The sequence below is a fragment of the Nomascus leucogenys genome, chromosome 13, assembly GCF_006542625.1.
Source record: "Nomascus leucogenys isolate Asia chromosome 13, Asia_NLE_v1, whole genome shotgun sequence".
Lineage (NCBI taxonomy): Eukaryota > Metazoa > Chordata > Mammalia > Primates > Hylobatidae > Nomascus > Nomascus leucogenys.
The window spans coordinates 13,297,515-13,321,791 of NC_044393.1; the positions used below are offsets into that span (position 1 = coordinate 13,297,515).

A 24,277-nucleotide genomic window follows, 5' to 3' on the forward strand; every position below is an offset into this window, starting at 1 on the left:
TCCCAGGCAGCCACTCACCAGGTCAGCCAGGCTGCAAAACTCTTCCAGCCTGAGGAGCATGCCCTCGATGGTCTCCTCCACCTCCTTCGCCTGAAAAAGAGACGATATCCTGGAGATTAGCAAGTGGTTTCCAGGGAGACAAACACCCTTCATTTTTTTTTTTTTTTTTTTTTTTTAAAAGCAAACTAAGTCTTAGGATTATGTGCCCGGTTCCTGCTCGACCCCCTTCCACTGCCTCCTTTGAAAGAGCAATAAACAGGCAGCAGTCCTGGCGCCCATCACGGAGGACTGGTTAACGCCACCACGGCCTCTCCATTCTAGGCAGCTTTCAAAAGAGACAAGACCAACAAATACAGGAAATAACAAGGCTACCCTTATCCTCCACGTTGTACAGATGAGGACACGGAGGCTCAGAGAAGTGGGGTAACCTGCTCAAGATCACACAGTTAACAAACAGTGGGGCAAGGATCCTAATCCAGATGGAGTCCATAGCCTCACAGCCTCACAGCCTGCTCTAATAAACACAGTGGCCCCGGTGATACCCCGGAGAGGAAAAGCAAGCTGCAGACGGTGTCAGATACAAACCATACCAAAAAAATGTCTGAGGTGGGTGGATCACCTGAGGTCAGGAGTTTGAGACCAGCCTGACCAACATGGCAGAACTCCGTCTCTACTAAAAATACAAAAATTAGCTGGGCATGGTGGCGTGTGCCCGTAGTCACAGCTACTCCGAGGCTGAGGCAGGAGAATCGCTTGAACCTGGGAGGCGGAGGCTGCAGTGAGCCAGGATCGCACCACTGTACTCTAGCCTGGGCAACAAAGCGAGACTCCGTCTCAAAAAAAAAAAAAAAAGTACATGTCTTCACAGAGAAAGGCCTAGAATGATATGTGCCAAACTGCTAATAGTTAAGAGATGTGCTTATACTTAAAAAAATTTGTTGTTTATCTGAAATTCAAATTCAACCGGGCGTCCCATAGTTTCTTTGGAAACCCTGTTAACAGGGCTCACTTAGCCCTGGGCAGGAGGGGTTGGGAAAGGGACTCTGACAAGGGAAGCTTGAATTTTTTATGTTATGTAAAAGGTCCGTGGCCGGGAGCAGTGGCTTATGCCTGTAATCCCAACATTTTGGGAGGCCGAGGCAGGAAGATCACTTAAGTCCAGGAATTCGAGACCAGCCTGGGCAACATGGTGAGACTCCGTCCCTTTAAAAAAAAAAAAAAAAAAAAAAATTAGGCCGGGTGCAGTGGCTCACGCCTGTAATCCCAGCACTTTGGGAGGCTGAGGCGGGCGGATCATGAGGTCAGGAGATCGAGACCATCCTGGACAACATGGTGACCCCGTCTCTACTAAAAATAACAAAAATTAGCCGAGTGTGGTGGCACACACCGGTAGTCCCAGCTACTCAGTAGGTTAAGGCAGCAGAATCGCTTGAATCCGGGAGGCAGAGGCTGCAGTGAGCCAAGGTCACACCACTGCACTCTAGCCTGGGCGACAGAGCGAGATTCCGTCTCAAAAAAAAAAAACAAAAATTAGCCAGGCATGGTGGTGCATGTCTGTAGTCCCAGCTACCCAGGAGGCTGAGGCTGCAGTGAGCAGTGATCGCACCACTGCACTCCAGGCTGGGCGACAGAGTGAGAACTTGTCTTTAAAAAAAGAAGAAGAAATAAAACCCAGTCATCAGGCTGGACATTAACATAAATGAGTGAAACAGGCCATCGGGCTTGTGGTGATCTGAGAGGTGCTCATCCACTCCTCCAGCTGCTGGTCACTAGCTGCCATCAGGAAATGCAGGCCCGGAGCTGCCAGATCTTTCCATTTTCCAAAAGAAGCCAGAAATCCTAATTTGGTAGGAAATGCCCCAATGTTTAAACATAGGAACACATTTAAAAAACCCTTTAATGCTTCACAAATGAAGCCAATCACGAACGTGCAAAGGGCCTGCCAGTGTACAACTGCTTCATGCACTTGTGTAAAAATTAGGGAAATAATTAGCGGTTTGGCCAGGCGTAGTGGCTCACGCCTGTAATCCCAACACTTTGGGAGGCCAAGGTGGGCGGATCACTTGAGGTCAGGAGTTCGAGACCAGCCTGACCAACATGGCGAAACCCCGTCTCCACTAAAAATAAAAAATTTAACCAGACGTGGTGGCATGCGTCTGTAGTCCCAACTACTCAGAAGGCTGAGGCAGGAGGACTGCTTGAACCCAGGAGGAGGAGGTTGCAGTGAGCCGAGATCGTGCCACTGTACTCCAGCCTGGGAGACAGAGCAAGATCTGTCTTCAAAAAAAAAAAAAAAAAAAATTAGGGTTTTTTTCCCCCCTCAACTATCTACTACTTTTATGACTTCTAAAATACCAGTTTCTGTTGTTATTTTTGTAATGGCCAGCATTCAGGAAGAAAGTTCGCCCAGCACATGATGTGCTTTCCCTACCAGGCCACACCGTCCTGCTCCAGGGAGGCGTGCTCAGGATTTCTGGGCAGGCCTAGTCCCTGCCCCCTGCACCTGAAGGCTCCCTCACCACCCACTTGTGCCCAGAGAACTGTTTATACAGCACCAGTTCCTGCTGCTTCCAGCATGAGCCATCTCCACCACAACAAAATAAACGACTGCGCAAAAAAAAAATCTTTCAGGCTGGAGTATAAATAGTACCAAGTCGCAATTTTAAACTCTGCAACCTTCATCTCACAGCTGGGACTATTTCTGTGCCTCAGTGGGGGAGAGGGGACAGAAGACAGGCGAAAAAGAAAGATCATCCCCCCACCCAACCCCAAAATTAAATTACAATGAGAAAATGTCATTACCGCACTAAGGGAGAAAGGATGGAGCCAAGAGGTCACTGTGGTGAGAGGAGAAGGTTGGTTGTTCTTTCTGGTCCAGGGGAAAGAGAAAGAGAAAGAGAGGAGTGGGGCACAGTGGGTGATGGAGAGATCCTGGGATTGCAGGTGCACACAACGCAGACCCGGGTCCAGACACACTTAAGGACATACAACCTGCATGGGAGGCCACGGAAGCCCATGCCCCAGCTGGGTGGGATGCCTCCTTCCCAAGATGTTTCTGCAGCGCTGTGCTTGTAGGAAGCGCATCACAACCCATCCTGGCCCACTCAGGAAGGGCATGGCATGGTCACGGCACTTCTGGGTTCACCTTACCCTCTGCCAGCCATGCAGCTGGAACCCAATGGCTTAACCTCTGCATTTCACTGCCACTGGATCCCCTGCCACAGGCCCATTTGGCAGAATGGTCAGGAGGTTAACCTGACATCATAGATGTGGCTAACTGATTTAACAGAGTGCTGACACACAATAGGTGCGTGATAAGGGGTTGCATTCCATAGCTCGCTCGCTCTCTTTTTTGTATTTTAATTTTTTGTAGAGACAGGGGTCTCACTATGTTGCCCAGGCTAGTCTCAAGCTCCTGGCCTCATGCAATCCTCCTGCCTCAGCCTCCCAAAGTGCTGATATTATAGGCATGAGCCACTGCACCCACCCAATCTCTTTCACCATAGAATAAAAACAAGGGCTAGTCACTGTATTTGAATTACCTCGTTCACTTCTCACAAGAACTCTATGCAGTAGGTGCTACTATTTCCCTTTTTTTATGGATTGAGAAACAGAGGATCAGAGAGGTTAATTCCCTTGCTCAAGCTCAGACAGCTAATAAACATCGAAGCCAGAATTTGACCCTGAGCACTCTAACTCCAGAGCTAGAATGTGTAACAAGATATTCTTTGGGGCTGCATACAGTGGCTCATGCCTGTAATCCCAACACTGGGAGGCTGAGGCCAGAGGATCGCTTGAGCCCAGGAGTTCCAGTCTAGCCTGGGCAACAGGGGGAAAGTTTGTCTCTATAAAAATAAAAAGAAAACTAACTGGGCATGGTGGTGCACTCCTGTGTGGTCTCGGCTACTTGAGAGGCTGAGGCTGGGAGGGTCACTTGGGCCCGGGAGGTTGAGGCTACAGTGAGCTGTGATGTACCACTGCACTCCTGGGTGACAGAGTGAGATCGTCTCAAAACAAAAACAAGATGCTCTTGGGGGAGGTTAGAAATGTGTCCCCTTTGTTGCTGCTTGTCAGCTATGGTCAGTCCCCCACCTCACCCCCTGGTACCTAGGGAGGTTCCCAAAAGCAGGAAGGATCAAAGTGAGTGTTTGCCGACTGTCTGGTCAGCAAAGGGAGAAAGAAGCCCAAGACATTCCCAACCAACAGGAAGGCGCTCAGGATAAGCCAGCCCACCATGCCCACAAATCATCCATGGGCAATTTTCTCTCAAGATTATCCCCTAAGTGGCCTCAGAAATGAGAGTCCCGCAGGCTGCAGCCCACGTGCCTTTTTAACTAGCCTGTGAGCAGATGAATGCCCTCGCTGTTCTTCGCAAACCCCTGGGCATAAACTGCTCCACTCAGAAGGGAAGGAGGCGAGAGGCTCACTTTAAGTGACATTCAAGGAAGGACCAGTGGAGATGGTGAGTGGGTTTTTTTTTTTTAAACAAGCATTTTTTTTTCACTTTTTTTTTTCCCACATCCCCCCTTCTCACAAAGTGGCAGTGCAAGCTTCCCAGCTGGGAATGCCCAAACATTGAAGAGGGGCTGGCCCTGCTCACCAAGGGCTTGGCACAACAAAAAAAAGTTCCTCCACCCATGATCTTCTCTAACTCAACAAATGGAAACTCCATCGTCCTCTCACTCAGGCCAAATACTTCGGACCACCCTGGACTCTTCTCTCCCACTTCCCACCCCATCCAATCTGCCAGCAAATCCTCTCATTTCTACCTTCAAAATGTCTCTACCCAAATCCAACTACTTCACTCTCTCTCCCATACAACCAAGCACCATGGCGCAAGTCACCGTCGTCTCCTGCTAGGACTCTTGCAGTAGCCTGCTCGCTGGTCCCAGCTTCCTGTTCTTACTGCCCTTCAATCTACTCTGTGCAGTCCTGTTAAAACAAAAGCTCTCCCCACCCCAAACCCTCCACTGTACCACTTTGCACTCACAGGGATGGCTGCAATCACAAAAATGGAAAATGATGAGGGCTGGCGAGGATGTGGAGGAACTGGAAGCCTCACACACTGCTGGTGGGAAGGGTACAATTGCGCAGCTGCTCTGAAAACCAGTCCAGCATCTCCTCAAAAGGAACACAGAGTCACCTTATGACCAAGCAATATACCCGAAAGAAATGAAAACAGACCAGGCGCAGTGGTGCACACATTTAGTCCCAGCACTTTGGGAGGCTGAGGCAGGCAGATCACTTAAGCCCAGGAGTACAAGGCCATCCTGGGCAACATAGTGAGACACCGTCTCTACAAAAAAAATACAAAAATTAGCCGGACATGGTGGCATGTGCCTGTATTCCCAGCTACTTAGGAGGCTGGGGTGGGAGAAGCACTTGAGCCCAGAAGATCAAGGCTGCTGTGAGCCATGATGGTGCCACTGCACTCCAGCCTGGATGACAAAGCAAGACCCTGTCTCAAAAAAATAAAAAATAAAAATAAATAAAAAAGAAATGAAAACATATGCTCTCACAAAAACTTGGACAATATTCATTACAGTCAAAAAGTTGAAAAGGCTGGGCATGGTGGCTCACACCTGTAATCCCAACACTTTGGGAGGCCGAGGCAGGCAGGTCACTTGAGGTCAGGAGTTCGAGACCAGCCTGGCCAACATGGTGAAACCCCCTCTCTACTAAAACTACAAAAATGAGCTGGACGTAGTGGCACAAGCCTGTAGTCTCAGCTACTTGGGTGGCTGAGGCACGAGAATTGCTTGGGGAATCCGGGAGGTGGAGTTTGCAGTGAGCTAAGATCGCACCACTGCACTCCAGCCTGGGCGAGACAGCGAGACTCTATCTCAATTAAAAAAAAAAAAAAAAAAAAAAAAGGCCGGGTGCAGTAGCTCACGCCTATAATCTCAGTACTTTGGGAGGCCGAGGCGGGCGAATCACAATGTCAGGAGATCGAGACCATCCTGGCTAACACGGTGAAACCCAGTCTCTACTAAAAAATACAAAAAACTAGCCGGGCGTGGTGGTGGGTGCCTGTAGTCCCAGCTACTCGGGAGGCTGAGGCAGGAGAATGGCGTGAACCCGGGAGGCAGAGCTTGCAGCGAGCCAAGATCATGCCACTGCACTCCAGCCTGGGCGGCAGAGCAAGACTTCGTCTCAAAAAAAAAAAAAGTAGAAATGACCCAATGTCCATTAAGTGATGAATGAACAAATAAAATGTGATGTATCCCTACAACAGAGTATCATTTGTCCATAAAAGGTAATGGAGCACTGGCACACACTACAACATGGATGATCCTTGAAAACATGATGCTAAGTGAGAGAAGCCAGGCACAAAAGGTCACGCATGACATGATTCCACTTATAAGAAATGTCCAGGCTGGGCACAGTGGCTCATGCCTGTAATCCCAACATTTTGGGAGGCCGAGGCAGGCAGATCACTTGAGGTCAGGAGTTCGAGATCAGCCTGGCCAACATGGCAAAACCCCGTCTCTACTAAAACTACAAAAATTAGCCAGGCGTGGTGGCATGAGCCTGTAATCCCAACTACTCGGGAGGCTGAGGCACAAGAATCGCTTGAACCCTGGAACTGGAGGTTGCAGTAAGCCAAGATCGTGCCACTGCACTCCAGCCTGGGTGAGAGAGCGAGACTCCATCTCGAAAGAAAAGAAGGGAGGGAGGGAGGGAGGGAATGTCCAGAGACAGGCAGATCCACAGAGACAGAAAGAAGTAGATTCGTGGTTGCCCCTCTGCATGGAGTGGCAGGGAGAGGAGAAGAGGGAATAACTGCTAATGGTGATGGGGTTTCTTTTTTGGGTCATAGAAATGTTCTGGAATTAGGTCATGGTGATGTCTGCACAATACAGTAAATATACTAAAAGCCAACAAACTATATACTTTAAAATCATAAATTTATACATGAATTATTTACCAATTTTTTTTTCTTAGAGACAGGGTCTCACTCTGTCATCCAGGCTAGAGTGCAGTGGTGGGACCATAGCTCACTGCAGCCTCCAACTTCTGGGCCTCAGGGATCCTCCCGCCTCAGCCTCTTGAGTAGCTGGGACTACAGATGGGCACCACCATGCCTGGCTTCAATTTTTTGAGTCCTCCCTCATCTTCTACCTGCTCAGAAAACACCTAATGGGGGCCTCCCAAGCCCTACTCCATCAGGAGCCTCCACCTCCCCCAATCTCACTGCCTGTTGCTTGTCCCCACCCACAACACTAGCCACAGCCTCACCACAGGGCCTTTGCACCTGCTGTTCCCTTTACTGGTGAAAGTTGTCTCTCACTTCCTTCTAGCTTTTGCTCAAATATTTCTTCCAGGTGAGGCTTTCTCTGACCCTATAGCTCCCCTACTCCCAGTCCTCCTGCCCCAATTTACTTTTCTCTTTAGCATTTATCACCATCTAACATACTATCTATTTTTCTCAACTTGTTTCCTGTCATCTTCCCCACCAGAATGAAACCTCTGGAGGACACAAGTTTTTGTCTCTTTTATTTGTCTTTCAATTCCCAGAGCCTAGAACAAAGTCTGGCAAATAATAGGTACTTGTGTTTCAAAGGTGGCCCTCCAACTCCCTCTCATCCCACACGTGCTTTTGCAAAAGGACCTTGCAGCAACTCTGGTGAAGAGGTGGGATCCAATCCTTCCCATCCCCGAATCTAGGCTGGCCTGTGACTTGCTTAGACCAGTAGGATGTGACGGGAGCAAGGCTCTGTGACTCCCAGGTCTAGGCCTTGAGAGACCTCAAAGCTTCTGATTTACCCTCCGGGAAGCCAGAAGCCACATAACGAAGTTCAGGCAGTACCACAGGGCAACTAGATTCAATAATAACTTAATTGTACATTTTAAAATAACTTTGAGGTCCTAGCCAGAGCAATCAGACAAGAGAAAGAAATAAAGGGCATCCAAACTGGTAAAGGGGAAGTCAAACTAGCTGTTTGCTGATGACATGATCATATACCTAGAAAACCCTACAGACTCCTCCAAAAAGCTCCTACAACTGGTAAATGCATTCAGCAAAGTTCCAGGATATAAAAACCAATGTACACAAATCAGTAGACTGCTATACACCAACTGCAACCAAGCTGAGAATCAAATCAAGAACTCAACTTCTTTTGCAACAGCTGCAAAAAATAAAATATTTAGGAATATACCTAACCCAGGAGGTGAAAGACTTCTACAAAGAAAACTACAAAACACTGATGAAAGAAATTACTGATGACACAAACAAATGGAAACACATCCCATGCTCATAGATGGGTAGAATCAATATTCTGAAAATGACCATACTGCCAAAGCAATCTACAAATTCAATGTAATTCCCATCAAAATACCACCATCGCTCTTCACGGAACTAGAAAACAACAATCCTAAAATTCATATGGAACCAAAAAAGAGCCCTCACAGCCAAGGCAAAACTAAGCAAAAAGAACAAATCTGGAGGCATCACATTACCTGATTTCAAAATATACTATAAAGGCTGGGTGCGGTGGCTCACGCCTGTAATCCCAGCACTTTGGGAGGCCGAGGCAGGTGGATCGCTTGAGGTCAGGAGTTCGAGACTAGCCTGGCCAACATGGCGAAACCACGTCTCTACTAAAATACAAAGATCAGCCAGCTGTGGTAGTGCATGCCCGTAATCCCAGCTACTGGGGACGCTGAGGCAGGAGAATCGCTTGAACCCAGGAGGTTGATGTTGCAGTGAGCTGAGATTGCGCTATTGCACTCCAGCCTGAGCAACAAGAGTGAAACTCTGTCTCAAAAAAAAAAAAAAAAAAATTAAAAAAAAAAAAAATAGGCACATAGGCCAATGGAACAGAACAGAGATCCAGAAATAAACCCAAATACTTACAGCCAACTGATCTTTGACAAAGTAAACAAAAACATGAAGTGGAGAAAGGACACCCTATTCAACAAATGGTGCTGGGATAACTGGCTAGCCACATGTAGGGGAATGAAACTGGATCCTCATCTCTCACCTTATACAAAAATCAACTCAAGATGCATCAAACACTTAAATCTAAGACCTGAAACCACATAAATTCTAGAAGATAACATTGGAAAAACCCTTCTAGAGATTGGCTTAGGCAAAGACTTCATGACCAAGAACCCAAAGCAAATGCAATAAAAACAAAGATAAATAGTTGGGACTTAATTAAACTAAAAAGCTTCTGCACAGCAAAAGAAATAATCAGCAGAGTAAACAGACAACCCACAGAGTGGGAGAAAATCTTCACAATCTATGCATCTGACAAGGGATTAATATCCAGAATACTAAGCAAGAAAAAACAATCCCATCAAAAAGTGGGCTGAGGACATGAATAGACAATTCTCAAAGCAAGATACACAAGTGGCCAACAAACATATGAAAAAATGATCAACATCACTAATGATCAAGGAAATGCAAATTGAAACCACAATGCGATACCACCTTACTCCTGCAAGAATGGTTATAATCAAAAAATCAAAAAATAATAGATGTTGGCATGGATGCGGTGAAAAGGAACACTTTTATGCTGTTAGTGGGAATGTAAACTAGTACAATCACTGTGGAAAACAGTGTGGAGATTCCTTAAAGAACTAAAAGTAGACCTACCATTTGATCCAGCAACGCCACTACTGGGTATCTTGAAGTCATTATATGAAAAAGATACTTACACATGCACGTTTACTGCAGCACAATTAGCAATTGCAAAAATATGGAACCAGCCCAAATGCCTATCAATCAACAAGTGGATAAAGAATATGTGGCATGGCCAGGCGCGGTGACTCACACCTGTAATCTCAGCACTTTGGGAGACCGAGGCAGGCGGATCACAAGGTCAGGAGATCAAGACCATCCTGGCTAACACGGTGAAACCCCATCTCTATTAAAAATACAAAAAAAAATTAGCCAAGCATGGCGGCGGGCACCTGTAATCCCAGCTACTCAGGAGGCTGAGGCAGGAGAATCACGTGAACCCGGGAGGCAGAGCCTGCAGTGAGCCAAGATCGTGCCACTGCACTCCAGCCTGGGTGAGACAGCGAGACTCCCGTCTGAAGAAAAAAAAAAAAAGAATATGTGGCATATATACATATAGATACCATGGAATACAACTCAGCCATGAAAAGAAATGAAATAATGGCATTTGCAGCAGCCTGGATGGAAATGGAGACCATTACTCTAAGCGAAGTAACTCAGAAATGGAAAACCAAACATCGTATGTTCTCGCTCGTAAGTGAGAGCTAAGCTATGAGGACACAAAGGCATAAAAATGATACAATGGACTTTGGGGACGTAGGGGAAAGGGTGGGAGGTAGGTGAGGGGTAAAAGACTGCACAGTGGGTACCGTGTACTCTATTTAGATGATGGGTGCTGCAGCAAAATCTCAGAAATCACCACTCACTAAAGAACTTATTCATGTAACCAAATACCACCTGTTCCCCAAAAACCTATTGAAATTAAAAAATAAAATAACTTAAAGTCCAGGTGCAGTGGCCCATGCCTGTAATCTCAGCACTTTGGAAGGCTGAGGCAGGCAGATCACTTGAGGTCAAGAGTTCGAGCGAGACCAGCCTGGGCAACATGGTGAAACCCTATCTCTACAAAAAAAATACAAAAATTAGCTGGGCATGGTGGCACATGCCTGTAGTCCCAGCTACTTGGGAAGCTGGGGTGGGAGAATCGCTTGAGCCAGGAAGTGGAGGGTGCAGTGAAAAAAAGATTCTGCCACTGCACTCCAGCCTAGGTGACAGAGTGAGGTCCTGTCTCAAAAAAAGAAAATAACGTAACTTAAAGAGTATAATTGGGCTGGGTGCGGTGGCTCACGCCTGTAATCCCAGCACTTTTTGAGGCCAAGGCAGGCAGATCACCTGAGGCCAGGAGTTCAAGACCAGTCTGACCAACATAGTAAAACCCCATCTCTACTAAAAATACAAAAATTAGCCGCGTGTGGTGGTGCATGCCTGTAATCCCAGCTATTTGGGAGGCTGAGACACAGAATTATTTGAACCCAGGAGGTGGAGGTTGCAGTGACCCAAGATCTTGCCACTGCCCTCCAGCCTGGGCAACAGAGTGAGACTCAGTCTCAAAAAAAAAAAAAAAAGTATAATTGGACTGTTTGTAACTCAAAGGATAAATGCTTGAGGGGATGGATAGCCCATTCTCCATGATGTGCTTATTTCACATTGCATACCTGTATCAAAACATCTCATGTACACCCTGAATATATATACCTACTATATACCCCCAAAATTTAAAAATAAAAATAATAATAAAATTTAAGAAAAAAAGAAGTCCAGGCAACTCTTCTGTAGAGGCCAGTGAGTGAGGCTGTAGAGGTTGAGAGGCCACATGGAGGAGAACTGAGATGCCCCAGCCAATAGCCAGCAGCAACTGCTAGACACGTGGGCAAGGCCATGCCGGACTGCCAGGGTGGCCAATCCTCCAGCTGAATGCAGTCCATGCATGAACCGTATGAAATGGCAGTTGCTTGAAGCTGCTAAGGTTTGGGATAGTTTGCTACCCAGTGATTGGTAATCAATACAGTGCTCATGAATATTCATTGTGGAAAAGAAAGGAAGATGAAAGAGAGAAAGAGAGAGAAGGGAAGGGGAGGACGTGTACTGCCTGGAAGAGCTGTAGCCTGAGAACAGCAGCCTGGGCGGCGCCTTAGTCCCAGCCTTGCATTTTATGCTGCGTGGTCTCAGCTGCACCTCTGACCATCTCTGTGCTTCTGACTCCCCATTTGAAAATTGTGAGAAAAACAATCCACAGACTCTGTCTCATAACAGAAGCTAAGGAAGCTAAGTCACTTCTCTGGGTCACTCCCAGTGAGATGCCACCTCCATTTAAAAGGACCCTACTAGGGTCTCCAAACTCAAATGACACTGAAGCCATGCAGGCAATAAATACAAGAGAAGTGGGCTGTGCTGAAGACTGTTTTCTGCAAACTGTTTATGTTCAGTTTCCCACTTTTTTTTTTTTTTTTTTTTTTTTTGAGACGGAGTCTCGCTCTGTCGCCCAGGCTGGAGTGCAATGGCACGATCTCAACTCAGTGCAATCGCTGCCTCCTGGGTTCAAGTGATTTTCCTACCTCAGAGCCTCCTAAGTAGCTGGGACTACAAGAGCACACCACCACGCCTGGCTAAGTTTTGTATTTTTAGAAAAGACAGGTTTCGCCCTGTTGTCCAGACTGGTCTTGAACTACTGACCTCAGGTGATCCGCCCACCTCGGCCTCCCAAAGTGCTGGGATTACAGGCATGAACCACCGCTTTGGCCAGTTTCCCACTTTTGACAGAGAGATTTTACTTCTAAGAAAAACAGCAGTGCAGGTGGGGTCATAAAGAGCAGCTGATGTTCAGCCTCCAGGTCAGGGAGACAACAGGGAGGGGTGGAGACTGTAGCAAACAGGAGACCCCAGGCCCTATTTAAATGGGGTGGCTGCTACTGGGCCCCAGCTTGTGCCAGGTAGGGATGTGCCAACCCTGCTTTATTCAAGACAAGTGGCAATCCAGATGTTTATGCAAATTCTCTTGATTTGAAAATGTTCAAAACTAGCCTGATAAGTTAAAAAACACTATGACGGCCAAATAAAACTGTCTGTGGGCTGAATGTGGCCTTCAAGCCTCTGGCCAATCTGTGTTTTTAAAACACAAACACACATGAAATACCAGAACAGGCAAATCTACAGAGATGGGAAGGAGATTCGTGGTGGGGGGTTGGGGAATGACAGATAACGGGTGCAGTGTTTCCTTTTGGGGTCATAAAAATGTTCTAAAATTGGTTGTGGTTGATGGTTGTACAACTCTGTGAATATGCTAAAAGCCATTAAATTATACACTTTAAACAGGTGAATTATATGTATGCAAATCACATCTCAATAATGCTGCTTAAACACATACACACACAACACACACACACACACACACACACACACACACACACACGAATACTGAAGAATCTTAGCATAGCAAGGTCCATTCAGCCCAGGCAGAAAAAGCATCCTCATCTCTATGCACAAGATGAAAGTGATGAAATGAAGGTTGAAAGATCCCGGAAGCCAGGGAGCAAATGAAGTGATTCTCTGAGTAGCCTTAAGTTTGAACTGCAAACCACGAAGGAGTTGGCAGGTTAAACAACGACCCACCACCCAGAGAAGAAACTCGGGAACTCTTTCCTCTCAGGTCCCCAAAGCAAGACAGAGTTCCCATCCTGGTCCCAAAAGGACGCTTGATCTTGAGGTTTGAGTGTCCAGAAGGGGCTGACTACTTTGCTCTAAAATCATGCAGACCCTGACTTCCAGGAAGGTTAATTTGGCAACAGTAACCAACATTTAAAATGCATGTGCCGGCTATGGCCATACCGCCCTAAACGCACTCAATCTTGTCTAAAATGCATGTGTCCTTAGACACAGTAATACACCTTCTAGGTATTTATCCTACATATTTGCATAAATGCAAAATGATGTATGTGGAGAGATATTTATTGCAGGACACTTTGTGACAGCAAAAAATTCCACATAACTTAAATGTCTATCAACAGAGGAATGGTTACCTAAAGTGTCATTCAGACAGACAATGAAATTCTGTCTAACTGCTGAAAATAATCAGATAGCTCCTGTGCATTCATATAAAAAGGTCTCCAAAACATGAGTGAAAAAAGCATGAGGCTGGGTGCAGTGGCTCACACCTATAATCCCAGCACTTTGGGAGGCCCAGGCGGGCAGATCACTGGAGGTCAGGAGTTGGAGATCAGCCTGGCCAACATGGTGAAACCCCGCCTCTACTGAAAATACAAAAATCAGCCAGGTGTGGTGGCAGGCGCCTGTAATTCCAGCTACTTGGGAGGCTGAAGCAGGAGAATCGCTTGAACCTGGGAGGCAGAGGTTGCAGTGAGCTGAGATCGCGCCATTGTTACTCCAGCCTGGCCAACAAGAGCGAAACTCCATTTCAAAAAACAAGAAATCCAGATCCCAGGCCCACACACCCCGCTTCGTGGGATCCTCCCTATAATCCATTTTCCAGCAGCCCCCAGAGTGATTTTCCAACAGACCAATCAGACCAGGTCACTTCCGGGCTTAAAATCCTCCTGGAGAGCTTTTATAATTCCAATGACCAGGCTGCACCCACATGAATTAAATCAGAATACTCAGGGATGGGGGCAGGCAATGAGGATTTTTCTCTTTTTTTTTTTGGAGTCTAGTCTCACTCTGTCCCTAAGGCTGAAGTACAGTGGTGCGATCACAGCCCACAAGCTGGGACTACAGGCGTGTGCCACCACACCCGGCTAATTTATTATTTTATTTTGTAGAGACATAGTCTTGCTATATTGCCTAGGCTGGTCTCGATCTCCTGAGCTTAAGCAATCCTCTCGCTTCAGCCTCCCAAAGTGCTGGGATTGGAGGCATGAGATACTGCATCTGACCCCAGCTAGTGTTTTTTAAAGATCCTCAAATTATGCCAAAGTTTGTAAAGTTCGAGAACTATCATCTATATTAGTGCTCTCAACCATGCCTATACCCCACCCCACCCGAGAAACTGATTTAATTGAATCTCCTGTTTATGGATGCATGAAAATACATATTTTTTGCCTTCTGTTTTTATTTGCAGAAGATGGCAGCACACACACACACGCCCCTTGCACCTCTCACTCAGCACTCTGTGCTGAACGCTGCTGTGCACAGGCACAAGTAGTGCTGACCCCCACTGCAGCCGCTACTGCTCCACTCATCAGAAGCATCGCTATGGCACTGGCCCGCACTGATGGGCACTGGGCTCTTTCCAATCTTTGGTAATGTGTTTTGTTTTGTTTTGTTTTTTGAGACAGAGTCTTGCTCTGTCGCCCAGGCTGGAGTGTAGTGGTGCGATCTTGGCTCACTGTAACCTCCACATTCCAGGTTCGAGCGATTCTCATGCCCCAGCCTCCCGAGTAGCTGGGACTGTAGGTGCACACCGCCGCACCTGGCTAATTTTTGTATTTTTTGTAGAGACTGGGTTTTGCATGTTGGCCAGGCTGGTTTCAAACTCCTGGCCTCAAGTGATTGCCCGCCTCAGCCTCCCAAAGTGTTGGGATTACAGGTGTGAGCCACCACGGCTAGCCAACGTGTTCTGTTTGTTTTTTGAGATGGAGTCTCGCTCTGTCACCCAGGCTGGAGTGCAGTGGCACAATCTCGGCTCACCACAAACTCTGCCTCCCGGGTTCAAATGATTCTCCTGCCTCAGCCTCCCAAGTAGCTGGGATTACAGGTGCCCACCACCATGCCCAGCTAATTTTTGTATTTTTTTAGTAGAGATGGGGTTTCACCATGTTGGCCAGGCTGGTCTCAAACTCCTAACCTCAAGTGATCCACCTGTCTCAGCTTCCCAAAATGCTGAGATTACAGGCATGGGCCAACATGCCTGGCCTAACATGTTTGTTTTAAGGCCTCTGTGTGACGCTGAAGGTCGGCCAGATGGAAAACCTTCATCCAAGGCTCTAGGCAGACCCTCACCCAAAGCAAGACCGCGTCCTGTGATGAGAGGCTGCCAGAGCCCTGAGGAGGGCCCCCTCCGCTCCTGAGCAGGTTTTGTGGGTAGAAAATCAGGCACATCTCAGAAAAGCTGCCTCTCCCAGCACCTGCCTTGGCCCTGGCTCCTCATGCCCGGGAAGGTTCTGCTGCAGGGAGGCGGCCAGCGCAGTCCTTGTCCACCTGGATGGCGCACCATCCGTCTCTGGTCTCCCTGCTGCCACTGCGGTCCCCCCAATACATTCTAACACCGCAGCCACATGGCCATGAAGCTTTTCATTTATTATTTTTGAGACAGGTCTTGCTCTGTCACCCAGGCTAGAGTGTAGTGGCACTCATAGCTCACTGCAACCTCAAACTTCTGCACTCAAGCGATCCTCTTACCTCAGCCTCCCAAACTGGGGGGACTACAGGCATGAGCTACCATGCCTAGCACAAGTCGATAAATCACAACCTGATTTTGAAAATGCACTCCCCTGGGGACCCAGGCCCTGGTATGGCCCTGTCTACCTCCCCCCATACCCCTGTGGTCACTGAGATCCCTCCACTCAGGCACCTCCCAGTCCCTCATCTTTCCCCTGTGGCCAGGCATCTGCTGTCAGATCTTTGCCCTCTGGTCCTTCCCATCCCCCTGTGGCCAGGCATCTGTCAAATCTTTGCCCTCCGGTCCTTCCCATCCTCCTTCCCCTCAGTCCCTATCATCCCTCAGGTGTCTCCTGTGTGGCGTTTATCAGCATTTAGTCACTCTGTTTGTCACTAATCTGCTTATCTTCCTCCCCACCTGCAACACCAGGTACCATGCGTATCTTGCTGGTCTCGCCCAGTGCCTACAGCAGAATGGCATGATGCAGGTTTGCCATACAATTAAGGAATGGGCTAGGCGCGGTGGCTCACGCCTGTAATCCCAACACTTTGGGAGGCTGAGGTGGGCAGATTGCTTGAGCCCAGGAATTCGAGACCAGCCTGGGCAACATAGCAAGACCCCATCTCAAAACAAAATTTAAGGAATAAATATTGGAACTACATCTTTGAGACAGTAGACCATACCCTGGAGTCCCCCTAACAGACTTTGTTTTTTTTTGAGACAGAGTCTCACTCTTGTTGCCCAGGCTGGAATACAGTGGCACGATCTCGGCTCGCTGCAACCTCCACCTCCCAAGTTCAAGCAATTCTCCTGCCTCAGCCACGTAAGTACCTGGGATTAGAGGCACCTGCCACTACGCACAACTAATTTTGTATTTTTAGTAGAGACAGCGTTTTACCATGTTGGCCAGCCTGGCCTCGAACTCATGACCTCAAGTGATCCACCCGCCTCGGCCTCCCAAAGTGCGAGAATTACAAGCGTGAGCCATGGCACCCGGCCCCCCATCACAGACTTCTAATCCAGCATCCCAAACTTGAATGCCCAAAGGGGACCAGCAGGTCACACAAGGATGGGACACATGTTAGGAAGTTTCCCATAGATGCGTTGTGTTGGCAGGTTGGATGTAACATTCTTAGCTTCTGTAAAGAAAACTCCTCTCCCACATTTTTCTTGAAACTCAAGGCCACCTTTGGCTAATTTACATTTTTCTACTTTTGTCCAGGTACAGAGTTTGGAGAAATATTTCTCTTTTCTCTCATCCTGACTATAGAAAAATCAAAAGTTCGCCAGGCGCGGTGGCTCATGCCTGTAATCCTAACATTTTGGGAGGCTGAGGCAGGCGGATCACCTGAGGTCAGAGGTTCGAGACCAGCCTGGCCAACATGGCGAAACTCCGTCTCTACTAAAAATACAAAAATTAGCCGGGTGTGGCAGCACACACCTGTAATCCTAGCTACGTGGGAGGCTGAGGCAGGAGAATAGCTTGAACCTAGGAGGCAGAGGTTGCAGTGAGCTGAGACTGTGCCACTGCACTCCAGCCTGGGTGACAAGAGCAAGACTCTGTCTCAAAAAAAAAAAAAAAAAAAAAAAAAAAGAAGTTCAAACCAGAAAGAGGGGTGGCAGGGAACTGCTTGAACAGAAAACCCAAAGCCCTGGAAACAGTAACTCACCTGCCAACCCAGCTCCAGGCACCGCCCCTCAGCAGCTCCTCCATCTGGGGAAAGCAGAGTGAAGTCCAGGCAGAGCTTGTGCCCCCTCACTTGCCCCATCTCCTGCTGCTCCCCCTCCCACCAGCTGCTCTTCTCTCCATCCCCCAAAACCCCCTGCTTCATCCCATCCCAGGACTTTTGCAAGAACTTTCTCTCTGCCTGGGATATTTTTCTCCTCAGCCAGCCAACTCCTATTGAGGCTCAGGGCTCATCCTAAGACAATGCTGCCTCAGGGAAGACCTCCATGACTGCACCCAGACAATAACTTTCTATTTCCCCTCCTGAGTCTCTCCGCACACACAGGTGCCCTATCTCACATCCGCCCATGTCTGTGCTTTGTAGCATTCATTACAGTTTAGAGGTTTTGTTACGGTTTCATTTTGCTTTCTTTTCTGAGATGGGTCTCACTCTGTCGCCCAGGCTGGAGTGCAGTGATGCGATCTCAGCTCACTGCAACCTCCACCTCCCAGAGCCCAGGTGATCTTCCCATCTCGGCCTCCCTAGCAGCTGGGACCACAGGCACATACCACCACGCCCAGCTAATTTTTGTAAAGATGGGATTTTGCCGTGTTGTCCAGGCTGGTCTCGAACTCCTGGGCACAAGGGATCCGCCCACCTCAGCCTCCCAAAGTGCTAGGATTACAGGCGTGAGCCACTGTGTCTGGCCTTGTTATGTGTTTACTGTCTGGCAGTGCCATGGGGGGAAGGGCTTCGTGTGTCTCACTGCCTGTGGTGTCCCCAGCTCCAGGAAAGACTTGGCACATACCGAGGCTGAAGGTGCTGAATGAAGCAGGCCCCACTTCACTGGGAGGCCCAGGCCCCCTGAGGCTGGGGTTGCCTGGACTGAGATTTCTACTGCTCCATGGAAGAGGCAAAAGTGCCCCTGGGAGACAGGCTGGTTGGGAGGAGGCTGCTGTCCAGGCCTGTTCGCAAACCAGGTTTTCCTTTTCCTGCTCATCTGCCCACCTGGAAATTGTTCCGGGTTGGGGATCTGCTAATGAATTAAGCTTTAAAAGTGGAGGCTGCACGTGACTCTGCTCTGGCGCAGTTTCTGTTTCTTTTGGTAAATAAACTTCAACAAGCGCTTTCAGTGGGTTATGGCTGCATGGAGCTACAGGGAGTTGGGGCTCTTTATTACACATCCCTTACAAATGAGCATAAGCAAACCCATGACTGAGTTAAAGACAGCCCTGAGTGAGAAAATGAAATTAATACACGCAGTTTCTCTTAAAGGCTATTCCTAATAGAGACAAAATGAAGCTGGGGCTTAGCCACTGGGCACAATGACATGTCGCTGCTGAGAGTAAGGGAGAGAAGGAACAAGAAATGCACTCAGGATGCTAAAGGCAGTGAAAAGTCGCAGACAACCTAAATGTCTGTGCCAGAGTCCCTGGGACACTAGACCAAAGTATGCTTGGGGAGCGTGGAGCCTCCCCCAGGACCCTGCCTGGCAAAACACAGCAGCCCTGAACCATTTATGAATGATTCATAAATTACGGTCCATCCACACGAAGTCATTTATGCCGTGAGAGCCTCTGTTTGCTGAGCTATAAAATCAACCTAACACCATCCCAGTCACCGGGTCACTGCCATGACACAATGACGTAAGCCATGAACACAGTTTGGCAAACTGGTGCCACACAGTATGTGCTCAGGAATGGGAGCAATTACTATTTCATCGTAGGACACTAGGAAGCCACAGGGTGACGGAGACCTAGGCTCTCCAACATGGCAGCCCCACATCTCATGGGATTACCGAACACTTCAAATGTGCCCAGTCCAAGCTGAGATGGACTGAAAGTTCAGAATCAAAAGCCTGATTTTGAAAACTCAGGACACAGAACAGAACGTAAAATTTCATTAACTTTGTACTAGTGATCATGTGTTGAAATATTTTGGATATACTTTTTATTTTTATTTTTTTATTAACTAGAGACGGGGCCTCACTATGTTGCCCAGGCTGGTCTTGAACCCCTTGGGCTCAAGTGATCCTCCAGTCTTGGCCTCCCAAAGTGCTGGGACTACAGGCATGAGCCACTGCACCTGGCCCAGATATACTGTTATTTTAAATATATTGAAATTAATTTCACCTGTTTCTTTTCTTTTTTAATTCTTTTTGTTTTGTTTTGTTTTGTTTTGTTTTTTGAGACAGAGTCTCACTCTACTGCCCAGGCTGGAGTGCACTGGCGTGATCGCAGCTCACTGCAACCTCCACCTCCCAGGTTCAAGCGGTTCTTGTGCCTCAGCCTCCCAAGTAGCTGGAATTACAGGCTTATGCCACCACATCTGGCTAATTTTTGTATGTTTAGTAGAGACAGGGTTCCACCACGTTAGCCAGGCTGGTCTCAAACTCCTGGCCTCAAGTGATCCGCCTGCCCTGGCCTCCCAAAATGCTGGAATTACAGGTGTGAGCCATGGTGCCTGGCCACCTGTTTCTTTTTCATGTGGCTCCTAGAACACTAAAAATTGCGTAGGTGGCCAGGCACAGTGGCTCACACCTGTAATCCCAGCACTCTGGGAGGCCGAGGCGGGCGGATCATCTGAGGCCAGGAGTTCGAGACTAGCCTGACCAACATGGAGGAACCCCATCTCTACTAAAAATATAAAATAAGCCGGGCGTGGTGGTGCACGCCTGTAATCCCAGCTACTTGGGAGGCTGAGGCAGGAGAATCGTTTGAAACCAGGAGGTGGAGGTTACGGTGAGCCAAGATCACACCATTGCACTCCAGCCTGGGCAACAAGAGTGAAACTGTCTCAAAAAAAAAAGAAAAATTGCATAGGTAGCTCACATTTGTAGCTCCAATTATATTTCTATTGGACGGTGTTTATGGATACATGCTCATGTTATTTTTAATTTTTAAATTTTTGTTCATGTTATTTTTAATTTTTTATCTTTTTACATTTTTTTGTAGAGACAGGGGTTTCCCTGCATTGCCCAGACTGGTCTTGAACTCCTGGTCTCAAATGATCCTCCCACCTCAGCTTCCCAAGTCACTGGAATTACAGGCATAAGCCACTGTATCCTGCCTCCATGCTATTTTTTAAATTGAGATATAATTTACAAACCACAAAATTCACCCTTTTAAAGTGTACGATTCAGCAGTTTTCAGTATATTCACAAATTTGTGCAACCATCACAACTATCTAACATCCAGAACATGTTCATTACACCAAAACGAAGCCCCATACCTTCCCATTAGTAGTCCCCACACATTTGCCTATGCTATTTTGAGTAAAGAAAAGCAAGTTGCAGGACAGTATTACAGCAGCAAGTGAAGTTTCATTTAAAACTAATATAGATGGGCCAGGCATGGTGACGCATGCCCATAATCCCAGCACTTTGGGAGGCTGAGGCCAGAGCATCTCTTGGGCCCAGGAATTCAAGTGGGCAACATAGTGAGATCTCGTCTCCACAAAAGAACTTTGTTTTAAAAGTTAACCTGACATGGTGGTGCACACCTGTGGTCCTGGCTATGCAGCAGGCTGAGGTGGGAGGATCACTTGAGCCCAGGAGGTTGAGGCTGCATTGAGCTATGATTGTGTCACTGCACTCCAGCCTGGGTGACAAAGTGAAACCCTGTCAAAAAAAAAAAACTAAAAACTTCTGTTCAAAAATTATTTTAAAAATATATGGAGATGGCTGGGCGCGGTGGCTCACGCCTGTAATCCCAGCACTTTGGGAGGCCGAGGCGGGTGGATCACGAGGTCAAGAGATAGAGATCATCCTGGCCAACATGGTGAAACTGAAAAATGCAAAAATTAGCTGAGCATTGTGGCACACGCCTGTAGTCCCAGCTACTCGGGAGGCGGAGGTTGCAGTGAGCTGAGATCATGCCACTGCACTCCAGCCTGGTGACAGAGCAAGACTCTATCTCAAAAAAAAATAAATAAATAAAATAAAAAAATATATATATATATGGAGAAAAATAAAAAGAAAAAAGAGAAAACCCGTATCTATGTGTGTATATATATATATATATATACATATGGAAAGATGTTTTATGGTTTTTTTTTTTTTTGAGAGGGAGTTTTGCTCTTTTTGCCCAGGCTGGAATGCAATGGCTGATCTCAGCTCACTGCAACCTCTGCCTCCCAGGTTCAAGCGATCCTCCTGCCTCAGCCTCCCAAGTAGCTGGGATTACATGCCCGACTAATTTTTGTATTTTTAGTAGAGACGGGGTTTCGCCATGTTGGTCAGGCTGGTCTCGAACTCCTGACCTCAGGTGATCCACCCGTCTCGGCCTCCTAATAGTTCTGGGATTACAGGCGTGAGCCACCACGCCTGGCGAGATAGATTTTTTTTTAAATGTCTCACTCTGTCGCCCAGGCTGGAGCGCAGTGGCATGATCAAGCCTCACTGCAGCCTCACTCTTCCCCGTCCCCTATCCCCATCCCAAGTAATCCTCCTGCCTCAGCCTCCCAGAATGCTGGGACCACTGGCGCGAGCCAATACTCTGCCTAGACAGATACAGATATACAGATATCTACATTTGTAAATGCATTTTAACTGTCCGGAATGATTTATACCAAACTGTTAATGCTGGTTTTCTAAGAAAACTAGAATTGGGGTGGGAGAGAAAAGAGAAAGGGGTGCATAGCCTTTATTTTAAATACTCCTGTACTGCTTTCGTGGTTTAAAAAGAGAATGGGTTGAATTTCTGACCGTAAATAACTCCTAGTGAACTCAGACAAGTAACTTTTTCACAGCACCGTCGACAGATGCCTCCAGCCGGAAGGTGGAGGGTCTCGTTTTAGGTCTGCTTTTCACTGGTGCTTTTAAAATAGAAAGCGCAGACAGAGGCGTGGTGTTTTCGCTCCGAGCTGCAGCAGCGCAGCGCGGCCTCGGGGCTCCCCGCACAGCCGCAGCCTGAGGTGCCGCTCGGCCCGGGCACCTCTCGGAGGTAGCCGGGGCAGGGGCGGTCCCGGGGTCCGCCTCTCCCAGGGCCGGACTGGCAAAGGGCGGCGCCTCAGGACTCGGCGGATGCTGGGGGACCCGGGTGGGGAGGGAAAGCGAGCCTGGGCCTCCAGGGCCCGGTGTCGCCCGGAGGAGGGCGCAGGGACGACCCGCTGCGCATCTCTGGGTGGCGCCCCGCAGCCACCCTTCGGGAAGGGGGGAATCCCCGGGCCCCCCACTCCGGCAGCGAGAGGATGCTCCGGGGAAGCCGAGGGTCCGGAGCCCAGACCCCTAACCGCGAGAACCCTCTCCTCCAACTCCACAGCCCCGTCCCCTACCTCGGCCCCAGGCTCGGGGGTCAGGAAGAGCGCGAGTTCGCGCGCTCCGCTGCGCACGGGCTCCGGCCGATCGGCGTCCACGAGAAGCATCTGGAGGGTGGCGGGGTCTGGCTGGCGAAGGCTGCCTGGGAGCCCGTGGTAGCGCCCGGGCCTCGGAGCCCCGCCCCCGGTCCGCTGCATGCCCCGCGGCCCGCCTGGCGGAGGCGGGGCAGGTGCGCTCCCGCGGTCCCGGCTCGCAGCTCCAGAAGCGCCGGGCCGAGCGGGCAGCGCCACCCAGTGGCGAGCAGAGCGCGCTGCGCCCGCCCCCGCAGCACCTGGGCATCAGTGCTTTGCAAACTCGCTTGCAGATGGCAGTCACCTGGAGCTTTTTTAGAATTTCCCAAGCCCGGACCACACCGTCTCTGGGTTAAGACCTGGGCATCAGGATCTTTTGATGTTTGCTAGGTGGTTCCAACCAGATTGTTGACCCAAAGCTAAATTTGAGAACCACTGGAGCAAGCCACCCCTCCCCATCGGAATCCGGGTAAAGTACGGGCTCCCGGCCCCGGGCCGTACAATAGAATCCCCGGGGAGCTTTTAAAAGCCCGGAAACCAGGCCTCGCACCAGGCGGATTAAGTCGGAATCCTTCGGAGTGGGGCTTGGGCATCGGTAGTTTCTAAAGCTCCCCGGGTGATTCTAACGGGCGTCCGGGTTAGAGAGGCGCTAGCTTAGAGGAAGCCCAAAGCCGTCCGCCCCCCGCCTATTCCCATCCTACTAAAGCATCTAGTTTGCATTGGGCGGAGGGTCCTGGAATTTAGGAAAGGCCGAGTGTAATGGTCCTCGTCTTCCTCTTCGGTGCAGATTTTAAAATAAGCTTCACCTGGAAACTATTGAGCGCACTAAATTTCACAACCGCCCCCACTCCCTCCATGCCCTCGGAGGCTGGCCTAGATAGACCCTTTACAAGCCCTGGGGCTGAAGCATCTCCCACCCCAACAGTGCTAATGAGGAAAGTACTAAAAGGCAAATAGGTATAAGAAAAGTCTGAAGTTTTGATTTTTCGTTTGATGACTTATTTTTATTTTTAATTAACTAATTAATTTTTTTTTTTTTTTGGAGATGGAGTCTCGCTCTGTCGCCCAGGCTGGAGTGCAATGGTGCGATTTCGGCTCACTGTAACCTCCACCTTCCGGGTTCAAGCAATTCTCCCCCTCCCTCGGCCTCCCGAGTAGCTGGGATTACAGGCGCCTGTCACCACGCCCGGCTAATTCTAATTTTTGTATTTTTTAGTAGAGACGGGGTTTCGCCATGTTGGCCAGGCTGGTCTCGAACTCCTGACCTCAGGTGAGCCACCTGCTTCGGCCTCCCAAAGTGCTAGGATTACAGGTATGGGCCACCACCCCCCGCCTGCTGACTTTTCTTTAAATGTTAAATCGCCTTAAAAAAAGAAAAAAAAAAAAAAGGCTGAGCTGGTTGGGCAAACATAAGGAGACTCCATT

The 24,277-nt window shown here is 48.5% G+C and overlaps 1 protein-coding gene across 1 annotated transcript in view; it reads right to left on the minus strand.

The window, feature by feature from the left end:
* The window catches only part of BCAS4 (breast carcinoma amplified sequence 4), an 84,557-nt gene extending 61,486 nt beyond the window's left edge, over positions 1-23,071 (minus strand). The window contains exons 1-2 of the mRNA XM_004093099.2: positions 22,799-23,071; positions 19-90 (exon numbers count right to left, since the gene is read on the minus strand). Coding sequence (XP_004093147.1) covers positions 19-90; positions 22,799-22,978 — 252 coding nt within the window. The 5' untranslated portion in view covers positions 22,979-23,071. The remainder of the gene's footprint in view (positions 1-18; positions 91-22,798) is intronic.
* Between the last annotated feature and the right edge of the window lie 1,206 nt (positions 23,072-24,277).